The 19,185-nt window shown below is 47.3% G+C and overlaps 7 protein-coding genes across 7 annotated transcripts; 2 read left to right on the top strand and 5 right to left on the bottom strand.

Annotated features, from left to right (window-relative positions):
- Positions 1 to 2,196: 2,196 nt before the first annotated feature.
- On the bottom strand, positions 2,197 to 2,689 carry BKA67DRAFT_579634 (uncharacterized protein). The gene is made up of 2 exons (XM_046103779.1): positions 2,670 to 2,689; positions 2,197 to 2,570 (listed from the first exon to the last, which is right to left on the bottom strand). Exon 2 carries the CDS (start codon positions 2,564 to 2,566, stop codon positions 2,315 to 2,317), a length of 252 nt encoding a protein of 83 aa, XP_045954649.1. The 5' UTR covers positions 2,567 to 2,570; positions 2,670 to 2,689; the 3' UTR covers positions 2,197 to 2,314.
- Positions 2,690 to 3,344: 655 nt separating this feature from the next.
- BKA67DRAFT_629524 (uncharacterized protein) lies at positions 3,345 to 7,265 on the bottom strand (the record flags this gene model as incomplete). The annotated part of the gene is made up of 5 exons (XM_046105579.1): positions 5,737 to 7,265; positions 5,512 to 5,688; positions 5,432 to 5,456; positions 4,819 to 5,379; positions 3,345 to 4,767 (listed from the first exon to the last, which is right to left on the bottom strand). Exons 1-5 carry the CDS (start codon positions 6,827 to 6,829, stop codon positions 3,345 to 3,347), a joined length of 3,279 nt encoding a protein of 1,092 aa, XP_045954648.1. The 5' UTR covers positions 6,830 to 7,265.
- Positions 7,266 to 7,323: 58 nt separating this feature from the next.
- BKA67DRAFT_524118 (uncharacterized protein) lies at positions 7,324 to 8,227 on the top strand (the record flags this gene model as incomplete). Its single annotated transcript, XM_046098540.1, has 2 exons — positions 7,324 to 7,596; positions 7,649 to 8,227. The coding sequence occupies 2 exons, from the start codon at positions 7,324 to 7,326 to the stop codon at positions 8,225 to 8,227; spliced, it is 852 nt and encodes a 283-aa protein (XP_045954647.1).
- A 362-nt stretch (positions 8,228 to 8,589) lies between these two features.
- BKA67DRAFT_524024 (heterokaryon incompatibility protein-domain-containing protein) lies at positions 8,590 to 9,008 on the bottom strand (the record flags this gene model as incomplete). The annotated part of the gene is made up of 2 exons (XM_046098530.1): positions 8,590 to 8,877; positions 8,904 to 9,008. The coding sequence occupies 2 exons, from the start codon at positions 9,006 to 9,008 to the stop codon at positions 8,590 to 8,592; spliced, it is 393 nt and encodes a 130-aa protein (XP_045954646.1).
- Positions 9,009 to 11,674: 2,666 nt separating this feature from the next.
- On the bottom strand, positions 11,675 to 13,880 carry BKA67DRAFT_579618 (uncharacterized protein). Its single transcript, XM_046103778.1, has 6 exons — positions 13,707 to 13,880; positions 13,251 to 13,653; positions 13,121 to 13,198; positions 12,832 to 13,066; positions 12,671 to 12,775; positions 11,675 to 12,616 (listed from the first exon to the last, which is right to left on the bottom strand). The coding sequence occupies exons 2-6, from the start codon at positions 13,475 to 13,477 to the stop codon at positions 11,741 to 11,743; spliced, it is 1,521 nt and encodes a 506-aa protein (XP_045954645.1). The 5' UTR covers positions 13,478 to 13,653; positions 13,707 to 13,880; the 3' UTR covers positions 11,675 to 11,740.
- Positions 13,881 to 15,039: 1,159 nt separating this feature from the next.
- BKA67DRAFT_523529 (glutathione S-transferase) lies at positions 15,040 to 16,057 on the bottom strand (the record flags this gene model as incomplete). Its single annotated transcript, XM_046098481.1, has 5 exons — positions 15,040 to 15,245; positions 15,317 to 15,484; positions 15,545 to 15,602; positions 15,670 to 15,894; positions 15,962 to 16,057. The coding sequence occupies 5 exons, from the start codon at positions 16,055 to 16,057 to the stop codon at positions 15,040 to 15,042; spliced, it is 753 nt and encodes a 250-aa protein (XP_045954644.1).
- Positions 16,058 to 16,884: 827 nt separating this feature from the next.
- Positions 16,885 to 18,207, top strand: BKA67DRAFT_683507 (putative cinnamoyl-CoA reductase; the record flags this gene model as incomplete). The annotated part of the gene is made up of 3 exons (XM_046108972.1): positions 16,885 to 17,492; positions 17,667 to 17,759; positions 17,846 to 18,207. The coding sequence occupies exons 1-3, from the start codon at positions 16,988 to 16,990 to the stop codon at positions 18,205 to 18,207; spliced, it is 960 nt and encodes a 319-aa protein (XP_045954643.1). The 5' UTR covers positions 16,885 to 16,987.
- Positions 18,208 to 19,185: the final 978 nt, after the last annotated feature.

The raw sequence follows: 19,185 nt of genomic DNA, 5'->3' as shown, positions 1-19,185 counted from the left end.
GTCACCCATTCTTTGCGCGATTTCCGATCTCAATGTTGTGCTTTGGTTGTCTAACTTCTAATTCACGATGTCGTGAGAAAGCTTGGTCGCATCTGGTTTCACATCACTCGGTGATATCTTGTACCCTAGCAGTTTAATTCCTACGCCGTTTGCACTGGCTTCGAACAAACCGCTCCGAATGTCCTGATCCTCACGGCTGACTATTAGGAGTCGTAAGCTGGTGCCGGAAATCGTATGTATGGTCTTTTGAAGGAATGAGGCAAGAGTGTTACTATGTGTCGTAGACCAACTTCCTTTGGTGGAGCACTCATCCAACCCATCCACGACAAAGGTGCCGTTTGGAACATTTTCAACGATACCCTTGAACAGTTCCATCACTTCACTCGACGATGCGTTTTGTTCTTTGTGTATCTCGAGGTTTGCGCACGCCTAATCGAAAGTGTCTGGCCTTTGCGATATCACCTGGGATATCCAGGATCTGATCACCACAATCCATGATCCATTCACAGGTGTTGGGTAGTTTCTTCTGAACGGAAACGCTGTATGTAGCGTGCGTAGACGACGCGCAGAGCCAGTCGTCTAGCTCTTTCTTCATTTCACCTATCACTTTGAGCTTAGAGCAAAGGAACGCTCAAGAGATACTTACGTTGGATCTGCTTTTCCATCTCCATCAAGATCCGCTGTGAGTCGAGGTGGCGTGAGATATTGTCGATACCCTGAGTAGTGAGTCGCTAGTACTGAATGACAATCTACGCATGGAGAGCCGCGTCTTCACAGTAATCTTAGCCGACGATAATCGGATAATCGATTTGAATTTTGTCTTTCTAGTGGGGAACAAATAATCGATTGCATTAGACTATCTGCTTTCAACCACACTTGTTTCTATAGCATTTATATGTGAAGTGCTAAGATGCTCCACTGAAAATCAACAAGCCGCGTCAATAATTTTGCTCGTGAACGAGTATAAGCTTCTGCCTCTACCGCCCATTTTATCTAGCAGGTCCTGGATGATACCGACAGTCGACGTGATGTTACCCCTCGAACAGAATGGCAAGCCCAAACACATCGTCTGGGATTCGAGCACCAAGTGTGAGTAGATGTGCCTCTATGTGAGAATGTCCACCAAGAGTAGCCAGCTGAAGAGCGTCTGATCCACAAGCATCAGACACATCCCATCGACAGCCGTGATCAAGTAGTCTCTTTACCACATCAAGATGTCCCTCTTTTGCTGCCAAGTTGATACATGTAGCCCCAAGTGCATCTGGAACCAAAGCGTGTGTACCTCTCTCAAGCAGCAGGTCAACAACCTCGACATGGCCCTTTTTAGCAGCCCATGCTATAGCGGTGAGCCCATGCTCGTCACAAGCGTTGATCTCACATGTTGCCACGGCGATCAGTGCTTTGACTACTGCAACGTGCCCTTTAATGGAAGCGGTAATAAGAGGAGTCCATCCATTGTTTTCTGCGATTGCCAGGTCGGCACCATTTTCAATAAGTAGATGTACCACTTCCGCGTGTCCATTATACGAAGCATTGTTAAGTGGCGTGAATTAGCAATGGTCTGGAATCGATGAGTTGCCACCTTTCTCGAGGAGCAAGCTGACTATTTCGGCATATCCGGCAGAAGCAGCAGCATTAAGCGGCGTATACCCGTCCTTAGTACGGATATTTATCTCAGCACCTTTCCAAAGAAGAAGCTTGACAACCTCTTTGTGTCCTTCCGACGAAGCAGCCTGTAATGCGTTGCTATATTCGCCGCCCTGAGCATTGACATTAGCCTTGGCTTCGAGCAGTATCTGCACAACCTCTTTATGCCCTTCCGACGAAGCAGCCTGTAATGCGTTGCCATATTTGCCGCCCTGAGCATTGACATTAGCCTTGGCTTCGAGCAGTATCTGCACAACCTCTTTGTGCCCTCTTAACGAAGCAGCCTGTAATGCGTTGCCATATTTGCCGCCCTGAGCATTGACATTAGCCTTGGCTTCGAGTAGTATCTGTACAACCTCTTTATGCCCTCTTAACGAAGCAGCTTATAATGCGTTACTAAGAAGGCTGCCTTGCGCATTGACATTAGCCTTGGCTTCGAGTAGTATCCGCACAACCTCTTTATATCCTCTAAACGAAGCAGCCTGTAATGCGTTGCCGTAATCGCCGCCCTGAGCATTAACATCAGCCTTGGCTTCGAGTAGTATTTGCACAATCTCTTTGTGCCCTTCTAATGAAGTAGCCTGTAATGCGTTGCCGTAATGGCCGCCCTGAGCATTGACATTAGCCTTGGCTTCGAGTAGTATTTGTACAACCTCTTTATGCCCTTCTAATAAAGCAGCCTGTAATGCGTTACCGTGATGGCCGCCCTGAGCATTAACATCAGCCTTGGCTTCGAGTAGTATTTGCACAACCCCCTTGTGTCCTCTATATAAAGCAACCTGTAATGCGTTGCCGTAATTGCCGCCCTAAGCATTGACATTAGCCTTGGCTTCGAGTAGTATCTGTACAACCTCTTTGTGTCCTCTATATGAAGCAGCCTGTAATGCGTTGCCGTAATGGCCGCCCTGAGCATTAACATTAGCCTTGGCTTCGAGCAGTATCTGCACAATCTCTTTATGCCCTTTTAATGAAGCAGCCTATAATGCGTTGCCGTAATCGCCGCCCTAAGCATTGACATTAGCCTTGGCTTCGAGCAGTATTTGCACAATCTCTTTGTGCCCTTCTAATGAAGCAGCCTGTAATGCGTTGCCGTAATGGCCGCCCTGAGCATTGACATTAGCCTTGGCTTCGAGTAGTATTTGCACAACCTCTTTATGCCCTTCTAATGAAGCAGCCTGTAATGCGTTGCCGTAATAGCTGCCCTGAGCATTAACATCAGCCTTGGCTTCGAGCAGTATTTGCACAACCTCTTTGTGTCCTCTATATGAAGCAGCCTGTAATGCGTTGCCGTAATTGCCGCCCTGAGCATTAACATTAGCCTTGGCTTCGAGCAGTATCTATACAACCTCTTTGTGCCCTCCATACGAAGCAGCCTGTAATGCGTTGCCGTAATGGCCGCCCTGAGCATTGACATCAGCCTTGGCTTCGAGTAGTATTTGTACAACCTCTTTATGCCCTTTTAATGAAGCAGCCTGCAATGCGTTGTTATAATAGCCGCCCTGAGCATTGATATCAGCCTTGGCTTCGAGCAGTATTTGCACAACCTCTTTATGCCCTTCTAATGAAGCAGCCTGTAATGCGTTGCCATATTCGCCGCCTTGAGCATTGACATTAGCCTTGGCTTCGAGCAGTATCTGCACAATCTCTTTATGTCCTCTATATAAAGCAGCCTGTAATGCGTTGCCGTATTTGCCGCCCTAAGCATTGACATTAGCCTTGGCTTCGAGCAGTATTTGTACAACCTCTTTGTGCCCTTCTAATGAAGCAGCCTGTAATGCGTTGCCATATTTGCCGCCCTGAGCATTGACATTAGCCTTGGCTTCGAGCAGTATCTGCACAACCTCTTTGTGTCCTCTATATAAAGCAGCCTGTAATGCGTTGCCATATTTGCCGCCCTGAGCATTGACATTAGCCTTGGCTTCGAGCAGTATCTGCACAACCTCTTTGTGCCCTTCTAATGAAGCAGCCTGTAATGCGTTGCCATATTTGCCGCCCTGAGCATTGACATTAGCCTTGGCTTCGAGTAGTATCTGCACAACCTCTTTGTGTCCTCTATATAAAGCAGCCTGCAATGCGTTGCCGTAATCGCCGCCCTGAGCATTGACATTAGCCTTGGCTTCGAGCAGTATTTGTACAACCTCTTTATGCCCTTCTAATGAAGCAGCCTGTAATGCGTTGCCGTGATGGCCGCCCTGAGCATTGACATCAGCCTTGGCTTCGAGCAGTATCTGCACAACCTCTTTGTGCCCTTCTAATGAAGCAGCCTGTAATGCGTTGCCATATTTGCCGCCCTGAGCATTGACATTAGCCTTGGCTTCGAGCAGTATCTGCACAACCTCTTTGTGTCCTCTATATGAAGCAACCTGTAATGCGTTGCCGTAATAGCCGCCCTGAGCAGTGACATCAGCCTTGGCTTCGAGTAGCATCTTGGCAGCCACGTTAAAACCAAGTAACGACGCGTAGTACAACCCTTGCGCCTTTCCTGGAAAGTATTTCTTAAGATCGCCATCGGGATCGTGTATTTCCAGCCAACTACAAAGTCGGTCCGTGTAATCAACGCTGAACAACAAACTGATCTGGCTTTCGAGTTCGATATGGTCACTCGTCTTCAATCCCAACGTAGCATGCTGCGGCCAATTCCTCGCAGCATAGCGGACAATTGGTTGAGATTCATCTTTGGTGTTGAGCAAGGCTTGGAGAGCTGCCACTGCAACCGCGTTGTTTGCAAGCTCGGAGGAGAAGTGAAACCAATGCGTGCTGTTCTCGTGAAGCTTGACAATCAAAAACTCTTTCACCGAGAAGTGTGCCAATTTGATGATTTGCGTCGTGTCTTCATCGATCACTGTTACAAGAAGGGTGGAGCAAATATCGAGCACATAATCGGAACTTCGAAAACCAACGACCGCTGCAATCTGATTAGTATCAAGTGGTTCTATTGACACAGTAAGCCATTTCATTATTGTTGCCACATCCCTTATATCGTTCTGATCGATCGCCTCGAAAGCTTGACTGTATGAGGTTTCCAGATCTTTGGGGATACTGGCCATAGCTGCTTCTAGCTTCTTAAGTGTAGCACATTGAGCAAAACGCTTGAGCTGCAAATCTGCCCATCGAAAACGCCTGCTGTCGAATTAGGCGTGTATCCCAAGCGTCAAATGTAAAATCACTTACCTTTCTTCGTATTCTAGAAGTTTTTGTCTAATCTTATCTTTGACGTCTTCAGCCCAACTTGCTAAGCGAGGTCCGTCGAGTGAGTGCTTCACATATCTTTCGACATCGTTCTTGACCAGTTCTTCAATGTCTAAAAGGCAGCTAGCAAGTCGAACAAGAGCTTTCCTGATATCTGACTCTGGCCGGCTCGTGACAAGCAGATGTAAGTTCGGATTGGTTTCTAAAAGGTCTTTGATGCAGCGTAGTAGATGGTCTCTTTGTCCGTTTTTGTCATTATGAGGACATTCATCTAGGGCATCGAATACGATATAAACATCATCCTTGAACGTTGCAATCGTGTTGTCGAGAATGGTGGTAAGCTCGGCTAATGATGGCTCACTCCCACGTTGGCTGTGCCGATCGTAAAGCGCTCGAACTCCTGAGGGCAGAGAAGGGTAGCTAAGCTGTCGCGTGATCGACCGTAGCATCTTGGAAATATCCTGCGAAGTGGCGCTGTTGAATCGAAAATACCAATAAGCTAGATTCGTGGCATGTGCTTGAAGATCGCATATGACAGTGGAGCTATAAATAATCAGTCGAACGGTACTGGCCAGTCTAGTCGTACTTGAGTTACCATAATATCGTCTTGCCACAACCCGCTTCTCACTGTTAGCGATGCCCTTCAAGAAAGCAAGGGATGGAGGTTTAACCCACCAGCGCCACAGAGCCACATCAACCCGGGTTCACGGTCACGCCAATCTTGATACTGTTCAGCGTCAAGCAGCCACTGACCAGTGCCAGCAGTATGAGTTCGTTGAGATTCATTTTGCAATGTGGAGAAGTTGGTATCTTTTGACGAGAGCCACTCTAGAATCTTGGCTTCTTCTGCACCTGCCCATTCATTAATCAAATGCTACGGATAGCTAAGGGACTACGTACTTTGATTTTGTCCCTTGATACTTTTCATATCGTGACTCATCTGATCGAATTTTACAGACATACCCTGAAGGGCATCCGCAATGGACTGCGTACGCTGCACTGCATCCGTCGGCATTTGGAGCAACAGTTCTTTCATATACGCAGCAGCCATGGCAGCAGCATATGGCTGCCATTTCTTGTTCTTGTGAGAGTCTGCATAATCGCTGATGCCACGGATGACTAGGCAAGGAAACGCTTCCATCAGACCTGCCGCCTCCATTTCTACACAAAGGATTCCCATATCTCGTAGCTCGTCTCGTTCCTTAGTGTCCTCTACGACTCTGTTAGATGAACCGATCGTTCCGTAATGAATTCGAGGACCTGAGGATTTGCGCTGGTTTCGTTCGACAGTCTGGGCACTATCGCACTTCTTGCATGTTTTCCCACCTTGATGTGTATAGCTAGCTTCGAAGAGACGGTCACGGCCTAGGCCTGGATAGCTGTATTTCTCTTCCATGCCGGGATAGTTCTTTATCATCTCATCGAAGTATGGTAATATGCTATTACCGTGAAGGTTATGCACGGCCTTGAGCGTTTCGACATTAGCAGCCAGCACATGCGGTGGCTTGTTCTGATGTCCTGTTTTTATGAAGCCGTCGGTTGTGCTCTTGCCACGGTCAAATTGTACCACACCACCAAACGTCCCTCGAGATTCGCTAACGACGACATCTCCTAAACGTATGTCAACGAGATCTTCATCGTCGTAGTCTTCGTCAGGAATCCCACCACCGACCCCAACAAGCAGTCCGAAGCGTATTCGACGAAAATCGTTCAATAGTTGCGTCACAACCATTGATGCAGCATTGTTACCAATTATCGGCATGCCAGCCACGACGATATTATGTTGACCAATCGCTCCGAGCTTGTATGCATTTTGGTCTCGACTCGTGCTTAGGTTTTCGTGCGTCTCGTGGAGCAAGGCAAGAACGGGGCTCATCTCGTCTCCCATAGGACATATGATGGCGATGGTGTAGTCATCGTGAGTGAAGGGTCGGGGCGGCTTGCGATCAGAGGAGGAAACAAGGCTCTTATCGGCTATGTTGCCTTCGGGCATTGTGACGTGAGTAGACTCGCAATGGATGTTGGTGAGCGTGGCTGTAGCCAGATTGCCAATTGTACTCAGAATGGTGAACGAGGTATCAATGAACTTGGAAAAACTCTGCTATCCCCTCCAGGAGAAGATTGGTCTCTCCTGTAATGGCAACTGCGCGAGGCATCCGGAGCGTGTTGGAAAACATCAGGTCGTCCTCAGCCCCGGGCGCTGACCCTATGCGCCTGCGTGTGCCTAGAAGTCGGCTGCATTGCTGAAAGATGAATGGCTAGAAGCCCCTCATTTGTAGTGCAAGGCGTTCCGGTTGGGTGTGGGAACATAGAGCCTCGCCGGTTTGCTGAGACTAGGCATATTTGTGGTTGACAGATATCCATGGACTCTTCGCATTTGTATTGTTGGGCTAGAAACGTAGTCTTTCAGAATCCAAATCCATTATCGTTCAAAAGTCATTTGCAGAACCGTCCAAATAATTTAGGCACCCTCCGCAATCAGCTAAAATGGCTCACCCGACTGTGGAGCAGTTCCGCCAATTCTGGCCCCGCATCACCGACGACAACAATCTTACCTTGCACGGGTTCCGCCGCTTCAAAACTACACACCTGCTTAACCTCCGCTTTCTCGAGGAGGAGATTGCCCAGATCGATCATGCCATTTACCAGTCTGGCCTCGGTCTCGGGCATGAGCCATCGGTACGTGATAGGCTTGGCCTGAAAGAGAGCAAAAGGGATTCCGAAGTCCCTGCCATCGAGGACACTATTACAACCGAGCTAGTAGGAAAGCTTCGCACTCTGATACAGCAATATGGTGAGCAATGGCTAGTAGCCTCGTTCATATAGCTTATACTCAAAGCGACATGTAGATGATGCACTCACCGCTTTCGGCCATATTATGTCCATGGAGACGGTATCACTTCTGGACGACGAGAAGTTGTCAAACACGCGAACAGACTTGACCCTCCGCGAGATATACGAGACCCGGCTTGTTCGGGCAGATCTCGACGCGCGCACTCGTACCGATCCTTTCCAGCGCTGGTTGCACAAACGCCTGCGAGCTTTTCGTTACTGGAGGTTGTCTCAGAAGTATACTATTGCGGAACCTTTCATGTCATCGTCGTCCAGATCGCATTCACAGTCGTCGCATCAGAATACGGTACTTATCGTTAATGTAATAGGGCGCATCCTCACTTCTATGGTCACTGGGCTGTTTTTGGTTGTGCCGTTGACCATTCTGTCAGCCGGATCGGTTCGAGGGTCGCAACTCGCAGTCATATCTGTTTGTATCGTGGTCTTTTCGGCTCTTGTCGCTGCTGTGCTGAGAGTATCGAACTACGAGATGATAGTGGTATCGGCGGCGTATGCCGCCATGCTGTCCGTATTTGTGTCTAATAACTCCGGATCATAGATCGGAGTCAGTATTTGGCCCCACAACCAGTTCTAGCTTACTTTACAGATAGTCAACCTCATGTCATGATCAGCCGAGTAGTGTACTGTACCAAGACAGACTTGTCATCCTTGCATAGCGGCCCTTTACAAACTCTCCCTCTTCTGTGGGATGATAGACAAGGCTGGCGGCAGAACTGTCTGCAATAGCCTTGTTATGCTGCAGTGAGCGGGACGAGTCAGTGGCTTTAGCCTGATTGGCAGTGGTGTCCATGTATATGTGCGTAAGCGCTAAAGCCTTCTACATGTACATGGAACGACCTGTTCGAGACCTCCCACTTTCAGCCTCAACAGGTCCTGATTTCAGCCTGTTTTATGCAAAACTTAGCACTCTTGCAGAGTCCATCCTCGTGAAAACCATCTGCTTTGGCGAAATTGAGCATCCCAACGCCGCAAAGCTTGGCCAGACTTTTTCGAGACATCTGACAGATAAACGTAACAGTGGGCCCCATTTTGATACAAGCGAAGCATCGAGTTGATCGCCTCCGTCAATTCGGCAGAGCTTCTCTTGTCGATACAACAAGTGTCCACCCAGATGTATTCAAGGCCATCGCGTTTAGCTTGCTGGCTGCAGAATAAAATCTTTTGGTAACCAATTTTGTTTGCTCCCCTCTTCTTGAGCATGTCTAGAAAATGACTTCCTCGGGTCCCCAAGTATGGGACAATATCGTGTAAGGTGGAATATCATCGATAAGGTCTGGAGTAAGCCTCAGGTCGCCATTTCGGAGTTGAAGGAGACGCATCGTCGATAGGGGTGGTGGAACTTTGTCATGTGACGACGAATGGCAGAAACGCAGACGTATGCAACTTGAAGGGATTATAAGTTCAGTTGCGCTCGCTTTATTGCAGAACTATTGTATTTCGCAACTTTGCGCACCTGCAAAACCATATGCTCCACGTCGTCCGGTGAGGCTGAACTGGTGCTGCTGAGTCATGAACCCCGCGCGACGCCATCGCATCGGCTGATGAGCGAAAATGAAGGCTGAATAGCTTTTTGGCGAGGCTTATCACAGGTTGTTACACAAGCATGCTGTCTGTGGCTATCCCACGCATCATTAGGCTTTTGGTAGTGGGGAAGTCACTGCCGACACTTACGAAAACAGCGGCTGCAGCTCTGGAAAAAAAGGCTGTGGCATCCTGATCAAGAAGATCCGGATACAGAGTAATTAAGAGTCTTGTCTCAGCGTCAGATCGCCGCGTTTCTGCTGACGATCACGGAGTATCAAATGCGGCTGGACGTAGCCATGGCTAATCAGACTGACAATCTTAGCCTACAGAAGGTTGGGCAAAGCCAGTCCGCGACAGCCTCGTTTTGCGAAGGGCTATGCTTACCACATCAGGCAGTTCGTAGTTGTATTTGGTGAAATTATAGTTAACCTGGTGGTGACTGTGTAGACGAATGAATAGCTCTAGCGCGATAGACCAAGCTCAAACTTGTATTTGCATGGATATGTCCAAGCGTTAAAGCCTGCGACTAAGAGCCTCGTAACGTACAATATTCTTCTAACGACTAAAAGAGGTACTACGTATAGAATTAAGATTTAGTATGCTTGAAGTCTCAGACATAATCTATCGTAGAATATTGGCACATTATGAAAGGATTGGTCCGCCGAAAAGGCCAGTTGAGACAGAAGGATTGCCATCATCATGCAGGCAACATGAATGAGCTGTGAATATATTGCAGGAATCGCACCGAAATCAATTTCCAATACTTTAGTGCCGTTAGTCTCATGAAAGACAAAGTCAGATCAGCATCTCAAACTCAAGTCGGATCAACACGCTAGCCGAGCAAGGCTAAGAATATGTTCTACAGCAAAAAGATGTATCGTCAAATACGTTTTCGGCGAAAATGGTGCTACGCTATAAAAGGTCCAGATATTCCGTGATCTCGGTCGATTTAGTGTGGGAGTTGAGAAACGGTCCCATCCATTTGTTATCTTTATCCTAGAGCCTATAGAAATCATATGACACGATATTGAAAAGATCCACCGACGGCTCTAGGTTAATAATATCAAAATGTCGCAAGTACTAGTAGGAAACTAATAGTATAAGGGAAATTCCATCTCTATCACTAATGCTAGAAGTTAAAGCTCGCTTCAAATTGCTTATAAACCGCGGGAAATTGGCAAAATTCTCTTCTTGGCCACTCTATTCGTCAGCGGCTAGGTGCTCCCCGTCGATATCAACGCCATCAAAGTTATATATCGACATAAAAGAGATAAGCGAAGTAAAGATCTTGGCCTGGCTCATCTTTATAACGGCGAGAGACGAGAAGACGTTAGCTGTCGGGCCAGGGGTCATTAAACACCTAGCCACTAATAGCGATAAAGACTTTTAACTATGAGTCTTTTTTCTTCAATGTTATAATCCTCGAACACAAGTCTATATCCCTTGAATCAGCAGGCACGACCTTGTGGTTATTTGGATCAATGCTCGTAAATGCAAAGATGAGGTGTGTGTATACACAAAGGGGAATGTCTTCAGGTGTGAAAGCTTGGCAAGTCCGCCGGGCAGCCCGTCCCTCGTAATAGGCCGAATATCATACAGGCCGACCTGGCCGATTCAGCCATGTCTGTATTTGTCCGAGTCTCTCTCAAATGCCAAAAGAGGTCAGGAGTATAGCCTCTTTGCAACTTCCTTTTCGGTGCCGAAACAAACTGGTGAAGCTTCGGTTCAATCATGTTGCCACACTACCATGAACTTGCAATTCTATAGTACTATGTCATGCGTAATTGCTATGATATCAAGTATTCAACACATAACACTACTTTTGATTTTGGACCATGGAGCATACTTGGTTTGATAAATTAGAATTATTTTCTTCAATTTATCGGCTTATCGCTGTGCAATATTTCATACAGCTAATCAAAACTCACAATGGCTCCCAAAGTACTTGACCTCGGCATCCTACATCGTCTCCGCTAGTACCAGATCACCTCAAAGAATCAGCTGGGAAATCACTGGAGGCTATATTATACAGTATAAATAATGTTCAGCTTAGCTTCGGGGGCATTGCAGGCCACATCCCCGGTGTCGTTCGGAAGCCTTGACTAGTTGATTAATAAACATCAGCCTTTCCTAGCTCTTCACGCCCATTTATAGTCGCGCGATAAAGTGTAAGCCTTGTTCTTCTCTATGTTCCTTAATAAGAGGTCAAGAGTTTCCTCCTTTGGTATGCTATAAGAAAACTAACGTATAACCTTATATAGCACTCCGATTCGTAAATATAACGTGATTATATATTTATTAGATTTATAAGTAAAATCTCGACTTGGTGCTTAACTATAACTACCTGATCGGGATGGCATATTAACAATATATTTACTAGTTTGAGCGGTTCTAAGCACATACGACCATAGCTCTTAGAAAACTCGGCATCCCGTCCCTCTGCCCTAGATAAAACTGGGAAGCGCCGAATTATCTCCCAGATCATAGAGGTCCGGCGACAAACTGAACCGTTCCACACGACCTCCAACTATTGGTTCAGGGTGACGACAATGTTGTCAAACAAGATGGTGCCCCGTGCGACTCCATTCTGCACACCTTCGACGTAAATCGCAGTCGAGGTACTCGTTGCGGTGAAGGTCCACGACGTGGAATACCAGTTACCGGCAGATGGGCAAGAGAACTGGCCCGAGTTGCCACCTCCGCCCCACGCATAGATAGCGAGACCGTTGTTGACAGTGGTGCAATCGTAGTTGAAGGAGACCGTGTAGGACAATCCGACGCACGTGGCAACGTTCTGTGTGATATAGCCCGCAAAGCCTCCATACTTGGACGTATCCGGGTTCAGCATCGTGAGCTGGGCGGCATAGGAACTTGAGTATCCACCAGAGACGATGGACCACGAGCCACCGGCGCCACCAATGGGGTTGTAGTAGGTCCACCCGCTAAAGGTGCCCGTCTCGAAGCCACTGTTCGAAACAGGGTACTTGGCGCAAGTCTTTGTGATGACACTCGTGGCTTGTGCAGTCACGGTGGCCAGCTGGACGCTCGTTTGGGTTGTCGTGACGGTGATGGTGCTAGAGATGGTCGAGGTAGCGGGCGAAGTGACAGCCATGCTGCAAGCAGACGTGACATAATCAGCAGGGTATGTCGCCAACTCTACCGGGGTTGCGTTCGTCGTGGCTGCCGAGGTCGTGTCTGTGGCACCTGACTCTTGGCGCTTTGCCGCTCCCTGGACGACGGTAGTGGTGATGGTAGCGTAGCTGGTAACGGTGGTGGTTTTGCTTGCCGTAACTGCAGTAGTGGCTGTGGTCGTCTCATAGGCCGTTGTTACGGGTGTTGTGTAGGCAAGAATATCAGAACAGAAGGACTGATAGTTATCTTGGTTAACGATGGCTACAATAGTCTATAACATATATATTAGTGCTGGGCAGGACCAAGAGTAACAGAATAAGCGTACCGAGAGGACATTACTCTTTAAAATGGTCGACGTGCTTGTTGCTGTATCCGTGGTAGTGGTCGTAGTATAAGCCACCGGGGTGTACGTAGTAGTTCCAGCAAATGTCTGGGACTATCTGTGAGCATGAATTCTTAGTAGTAGAGCCTTTGCAATAAACGTACAGAAGTGGTCGAGGTTCGTGAGACCGTGCTGGTCACCGTCTGGGTGTTCGTGACGGAAGGCGTGGGAATTGACAGACAAGAGCACGCTGAAGATAGCACCGTCGCCGCAAATTTCGTGAGCTGAGCTGGCACGCTCACCGTGCTGGGCTTGCCAAAGTTAACGTCACGCTTCAACGCCGTGGGCGCGGCAGTATCATCGGATGTGGTGAAAACGACGGCGGTTGTGGTGACGCTCCTGTTGGCTAGAGTTAGCTCGTTCAAACTAATTATATGTTGTTCTTGCACGTACGAGACTATAGTGGAAGTGGAAGTAGGATCGGTAATGACCTGTGTTCCGGTCAAGACGGTGGTCGTTGTGCTCGTGGACCTATCAAAGGATTAGCGTGGTCGCTCTAGTCGTGAATGTTGCAAATATATACGTTGAAGTCGTGGCAGTAGCAGAGAACGTTTGTGTAGCAATGCTTAGATAGGAGGAGCAGAAAGCCGTCGCTGACGTCTTGGCACCAAGAACTGATATGATGGGGTTCTCGAGGGCACATAGCAGCTTGTTAAGGTTTCGTCCCTCCAGATCCTCCTGAAGTGGCGCAGCATAGGCCAAGGAAGAAAGGGAGTACAGGGAGAACAGGATGTTACGGAGCGAAGTCATGATGGGCAGGGACTAGAGGTAACCTCGTCTGTGGACAATGATTGATGCTGGGTATAATATTGTCTGATGGCAGAGAATTTCAAGTATTTATATCCCAGAGTGACCAAGTGTTTGGACAACACTTTTTTTCTCATGAACTGTTGGACACAGCATGTCGCTATGCCAATGCCAAAATTCTAGACGCATCAGACGGGCTACTGGATTCTAGAACAAGATAGCGTTGGCTTACGGCTCGCCGATCTTCTTGTCAGCTTAATGATTGTTCAGCTCGATACTACACGGCGGAGAGATCAAGTTAGTCCAATCGCATTCATGCGACCGGCGGAACAAAGTCTAGGACGAATCCTGCAATCCGTTAGTTTGCCGGCGCGTCAAATCTAGTTACATCAGATTTTCATGATAGAAAACCCCGGAGAAAACGCTTGCATGCAGACTTGGTCCAATTGGGACTGCTAAGCATGGCCAGATCGAGCGACGCAGTAGAGCCGACCATAAGCCTAGCCGAAAGCGCAGGACCCCGGCCCTGAAAATGGGACACTTCATTCACTAATTGACTGAATGGTGGGAGAAGTGTCCCATTTCTAGCGCGGGGATCTTGCACGATGTAATCCAGCAGCTGAATTAAAACTAGGCTTTAGATAGTGCCCTTGATTAGTGTAGTTGTTTTCAGCCAGCCCCAAACTCTAGTGTAGCAACTGCCACGTTGTAACGGCTAAGGCTAAGCTCATTGAGTGGAGCGTTAGAGTAAGCTAAACTCGATACGTAAGCTACACTTCGCGACTACGAATTTTTACGAACTCCCGATTAAGCTCTTCTTTTCCTAAACTGTCTCATTTTCACAATACCTAGGGTATACAGCAAGCTGGTCTTCGTTCCTATACGCAACCGTGAGACACGTGAAAAGGATAGATACCCGGCACGGTCCACTTAAACGACCTACATAGTGTCGAATAGTCAGGTTAAGAGCTAGAATGTTACAGTCGTTAAATAAGTTATTCATATTAAAGTTAAGCATAATTGAATCATAATTACTTTATAAGTTATAAAGTTAAGTTTATATATACAAATATAATTAGCTTATAGCAAATACTGTCTTAATTTGCTTAATCTTAGCTATAGCTCTATTAGCGTTGCTAACTTGAAAGTTCACACTCGAAGTAAACTTCGTGCTGGGCATTATGTTGTAAGAAGAAAGCCAATAGTCTAAGCCCGCAACTTTATAAGATGTCTGAGGAAATAGCGCCTTAGTGTTGTTGTGTGGCCGAGGTACCGGATCAAACACATTGTAGTATCCGGGCTTACCGTCGATCTCTGGCTTGGAAATGATAGTCCTGAGAGCCACCACTTACTCTACGAAACTTATCAGCCATCATATCAAACTTGTGCTAGGCAAACATATCACTGATGGTCGGAGTAACTCTTGTCTTGCTGTTGAAATTGTCTAGCAGCGTATATGTAGGGTCGCTATTTTGTTTAATTTTGTTTCCCATGACTCGCCCATTCAGGGAATCTGTCGGCCTCAATCGAGAAGCTACCAATGGAGTCTTGCCCCTTTGCAACACTTAAGCCTCGGCATCCCGCTTCATACCCACCTGAACCCAGGAACCCCTAACACTGGAAAGCTCGTTCAGCTCTTCCTCAGAAAGCTTGTTCAATTCAAAGTGGTAGTGGGGTCCAGGGACATTGCGGCCCCTCTCAAAGCCGGGCCGCTGAAGGAGTCGATGCATCCACTTCTGGACGTTAGGAAATTCTTCCAAATCAGGAACTGCTGAGTACTCTGGCATGAAGAGTTAGAAACAGCAACGAAGAAACGTAGTAGATTGCGGCTAGATAACTTACTCCAGGCACAGACCCAAGGCCAGCAGGCAATGTCGGCGATACTCACATGGTCACCGACAATATAGCCAGAAGGATTCTTTGCAATCTGGGCATCGAGAATACGATAAAGGCGACGGCTCTCATTCACGTAGCGGTTGAGAGCGTACGGATAGACCGCATCGGCGAATCCTGAGCGTAGTCTTCGTCAGTCACATACACTCCTCTATCAAGCAACAAAAGTAGGCATACTCGCAAAATGGTTTGCCTGGCCCTGCATAGGTCCTAGGCCACCCATCTGCCACATAAGCTAATACCTGTAAGTTAAAGAGGCAAAAATAAGGTCGACATTCGGGGTATATGATAGAAATACATACCCAATTGGTTGTCTCCCAGTGTTCCTTGGACCCAAATAAGTAGGAAATTTTGTGGTCCTTGTCGTATCTGCCCACAAGATACTCAAGAATGGCACCACTCTCAAAAACCTTGAGTTCATTTCCATTCTCGTCCTTGTCAGTTATAGCCGGAATACGACCGTTAGGATTGATCTCGAGGAACCATGGTTCTTTCTGTTCAAGCTTAGAGAAGTCAAGCGAGCGAACCTACATGTAAGGAACGCGTCAGTTTCTACAGTTTACATGCTGATTAAGGGTACGATCGAAATGATACCTTGTACTCGAGGCCCAACTCTTCAAGCGCAATCGAGATCTTAAGACCGTTAGGAGTGCCCTCGGTGTAAAGAGTAATATCGGTCTTGATGCTCATTTTGGCAGATTTTGCAGATTAATCAAAATGATGACAGATTAGAGTGTTAAGATAGAGTGTGAAAGTTTATAGTTCTTGGAGAATGGAGGAGAACTTTTGAAGAAAGCAAACAGGTGACAATAGACCAGTGGACCCTATTTATATTTTTCTTTATCCAAACATCCAAATAGAACTTTACAAAATTGTCTCTGTTCACTGTCACAATGATCAAATCAATATTAGAAATGCGAAATATTATTAATTTAGCAGTTTATAAGCGCATAGACGCCGTGGTAATGGGCACGATATTTTCTTCTCTCTTCCTTTTCGGCCGCCTTGGTCCTCATTTCCTTTCCATCTTTACATTTGTCATCGTCATGCCAGTGAAAGGAGATTTCAAAGCATTTTCTTCGCTTAATATCCTTGTGTACCTCTGTAAAGCCAAGGATAGAAGTTTCTGCAATCATTAATTGACGTGTTTCGAAGTTACTGGCTGAAGGCATAGCGTGGTGCAAGTCAATATGAAGCTCAAAAACAGAGGGATTGTATGTGCGGCTAATCGGCAGATCATTCCTTTTTAGATAGACCTTTCTCCTCTTTGGGTAAGATCTCCGAATGATGGTCTTTTGTGGAGATTCCGACTCATGAGCATAGTCGTTCCATAGCGTGTCTGAGCCTCGATCATATTACAAATACTAGGCGTACCATTTACTCCCACATCTTTTTCTATAGGTGTTATCGGTAGGTACAACCACTCGTAGCGTAGTTTGGTGCTCAAGGTGAAGGTATATAAGCGGTGTCTTTTCTGGCTCTCTCCCTCTCTATGCCTCGTTCCTCCATCGTCTCCCCTTTAACATATCTAAATCTGCCTTTGAAGTTCGTGCGACCCATAACGCCTTCATTCTATTGAACTATCATTCTTGCACTCTTGTCTTCACGAAATGAGTAGAGATGGAGCCGAGAGTCATCGTTGTCCTGGGGGCCACCGGGAGTCAGGGCAGCGGAGTCGTCACGGCTCTGTTGAAAGACACGTCCAAGGAACGATGGTCGGTTCGCGCTGTCACTCGGGATCCCGTCTCTACGAGAGCCCAGAAACTTCTTGCTGAGCAACAGACTCCGGATGGACGGCTCAGCATCGTTTACGGTGATCCGTATGATCCGGAAAACCTACGAAAGAACTTTAGCGGGGCTTATGGAGTGTTCGCCGTGGTAAGCGAGATCATACTCGGTAAGGTGCTCATGAACGAAGAAGAGATAGCGCATGAGCTAGAGGCAGGCCGAAATATTGTCGATGCTGCGAAATACAGCTTTGTGGAGCATTTTGTGTTTAGCAGCCTGCCTGACATGGCCAAAGTGACTTCGGGCCGTTATACACGAATACATCACATGAACAACAAGTTTATGACCGAGCAGTATGCGAGAAAGCAGCTTGATAGTGTCACCTGCCTCATTCCAGGTGCAGTCTCCATCTTCAAATTTACTTGGTGAGACGCGGAAGTCTGACTTGATGAAATATAAATAGGATTCTTCTATAGTAATCATGCATGGCCACAATACGCTCAGCGGCAATGTCAGTAATCGATGCTGCCGGTTTGTCAAGCTAATTCGTTGACGTCCTATGGTTCTACAGCCGATGGCGTCGTTCGCTTTTGTGCGCCCATCCCGGGTTCTCAAACTGCGGAATGGGTTGACTCGAGTTACGATGTTGGAAGATTCGCCGCCAGTAAGTCAGCCCCGTATATTTTCGTCTCTCCCATGCGCGTTTTAGATCCCTACACATCATCCGAGCATCAGTGACGTTTTATTCAGGAGTCTTTTCTCTGGGCAAAGAAAAGACCAAGGGGAGGAATTATCCAGTCTTAAGTCCCAAGATAAGCATGGATGAGATGGCGTCAACGTTTACATCGATCACTGGACAGCCGGCAATTCATTCTCCGCTGTCGTTGGATGTATGGACGGACATGACAGTTGGGATGCTTGGCCCGGCCTTTCGAGATGACGTAAAGCAAATGATGGAATGGGTTGCCATGGCTCCTAAAGAGAAGATCTGTTATGGTGCTCTCGACCCCGATGACGACCGGTCTATGGAGGAATTAGGAGTCGCAGCGAGTACTTTTGCAGACTGGCTGAGGCGGACGGGCTGGACTGGTCCTACAATCGGCTCACCATGATTGTGCATTAACTTACTAAGTTGGAGATGACGCTTCAAATGAGATGACTTCTCAAGTGAGACTTTAGATACCAGATGCTTTTGTGATGGGAAATGAATTGATTCAGGTGATTCTCAACTCGACGAGTGCGTCTAGATTCTGACGGGGTGCCTGCTTGAAGAGAGAAGGGTGAAAAAGTAGTGAACCAATGTAGTACCTGCTTCTAGACCCTCCCTTCACTTCTCAGTTTCATCAGGGGTAAATTGATATGGGGTTTGCTTATATGACAAGACGACACTCACCAGCTATAGCTGCAGCGCTAAGACAGCCGGTGTCGGGCACCCTACTAAATTGTATGTAAACAAAGACGCATCGCCATCTCACAGCTAACCCACATAACAACACAACAACTTAGCAACGCACCAAGACTACACATTGTATCATATATCAAAACGGAGCTCTCAACGAGATCAATCTGTAAATTTTACTAGTTCATCTGCATCTGCATCATCCTGATCTAAATCCTCATCCATAACCTCAAACGCTCAAATGGCATGCCGGCCATCGTAGAAAATGCCCTCTGTTCGAAGGCCGCTTCATCATCCGGGCCATCCCGGCCGCCCACGAAGATGTTGGACGTAGCCTACAAGAACTGCTGTGTCTCTGGCATAGGTACCAGTTCGTCAATATCACCATCCACATCCTCGGCTGTGGTCAACACTCGGGCTGACGTCCTCGGCGCGGCTGTTCCGGCCTCCTCAGTAGCTTCCCTCTTCTCTTGTGCCCTGATTATCTTAAATCCACACATATTCCTCTTCGAGCCTGTAATAGCAGCCGGTTTCTCGAGACCAAGACTCCCCTTTGGTCTTCCTTTCCCCTCAATACTAGTGGGTTAAGGGGGCAAAGGAGAGACGGCTTGTCCCCAAGGATGATATCTCTGTCCTACAGCCAATGCTTATTACTGTGTTTAGATATAATTTAGCAGTGGGGCCCAATATC

Source organism: Truncatella angustata (genome assembly GCF_020726525.1).
Source record: "Truncatella angustata strain MPI-SDFR-AT-0073 chromosome Unknown BKA67scaffold_8, whole genome shotgun sequence".
Lineage (NCBI taxonomy): Eukaryota > Fungi > Ascomycota > Sordariomycetes > Amphisphaeriales > Sporocadaceae > Truncatella > Truncatella angustata.
The sequence above is the reverse complement of the archived record's forward strand: the minus strand, read 5'-3'. Positions and strand labels throughout refer to the sequence as shown.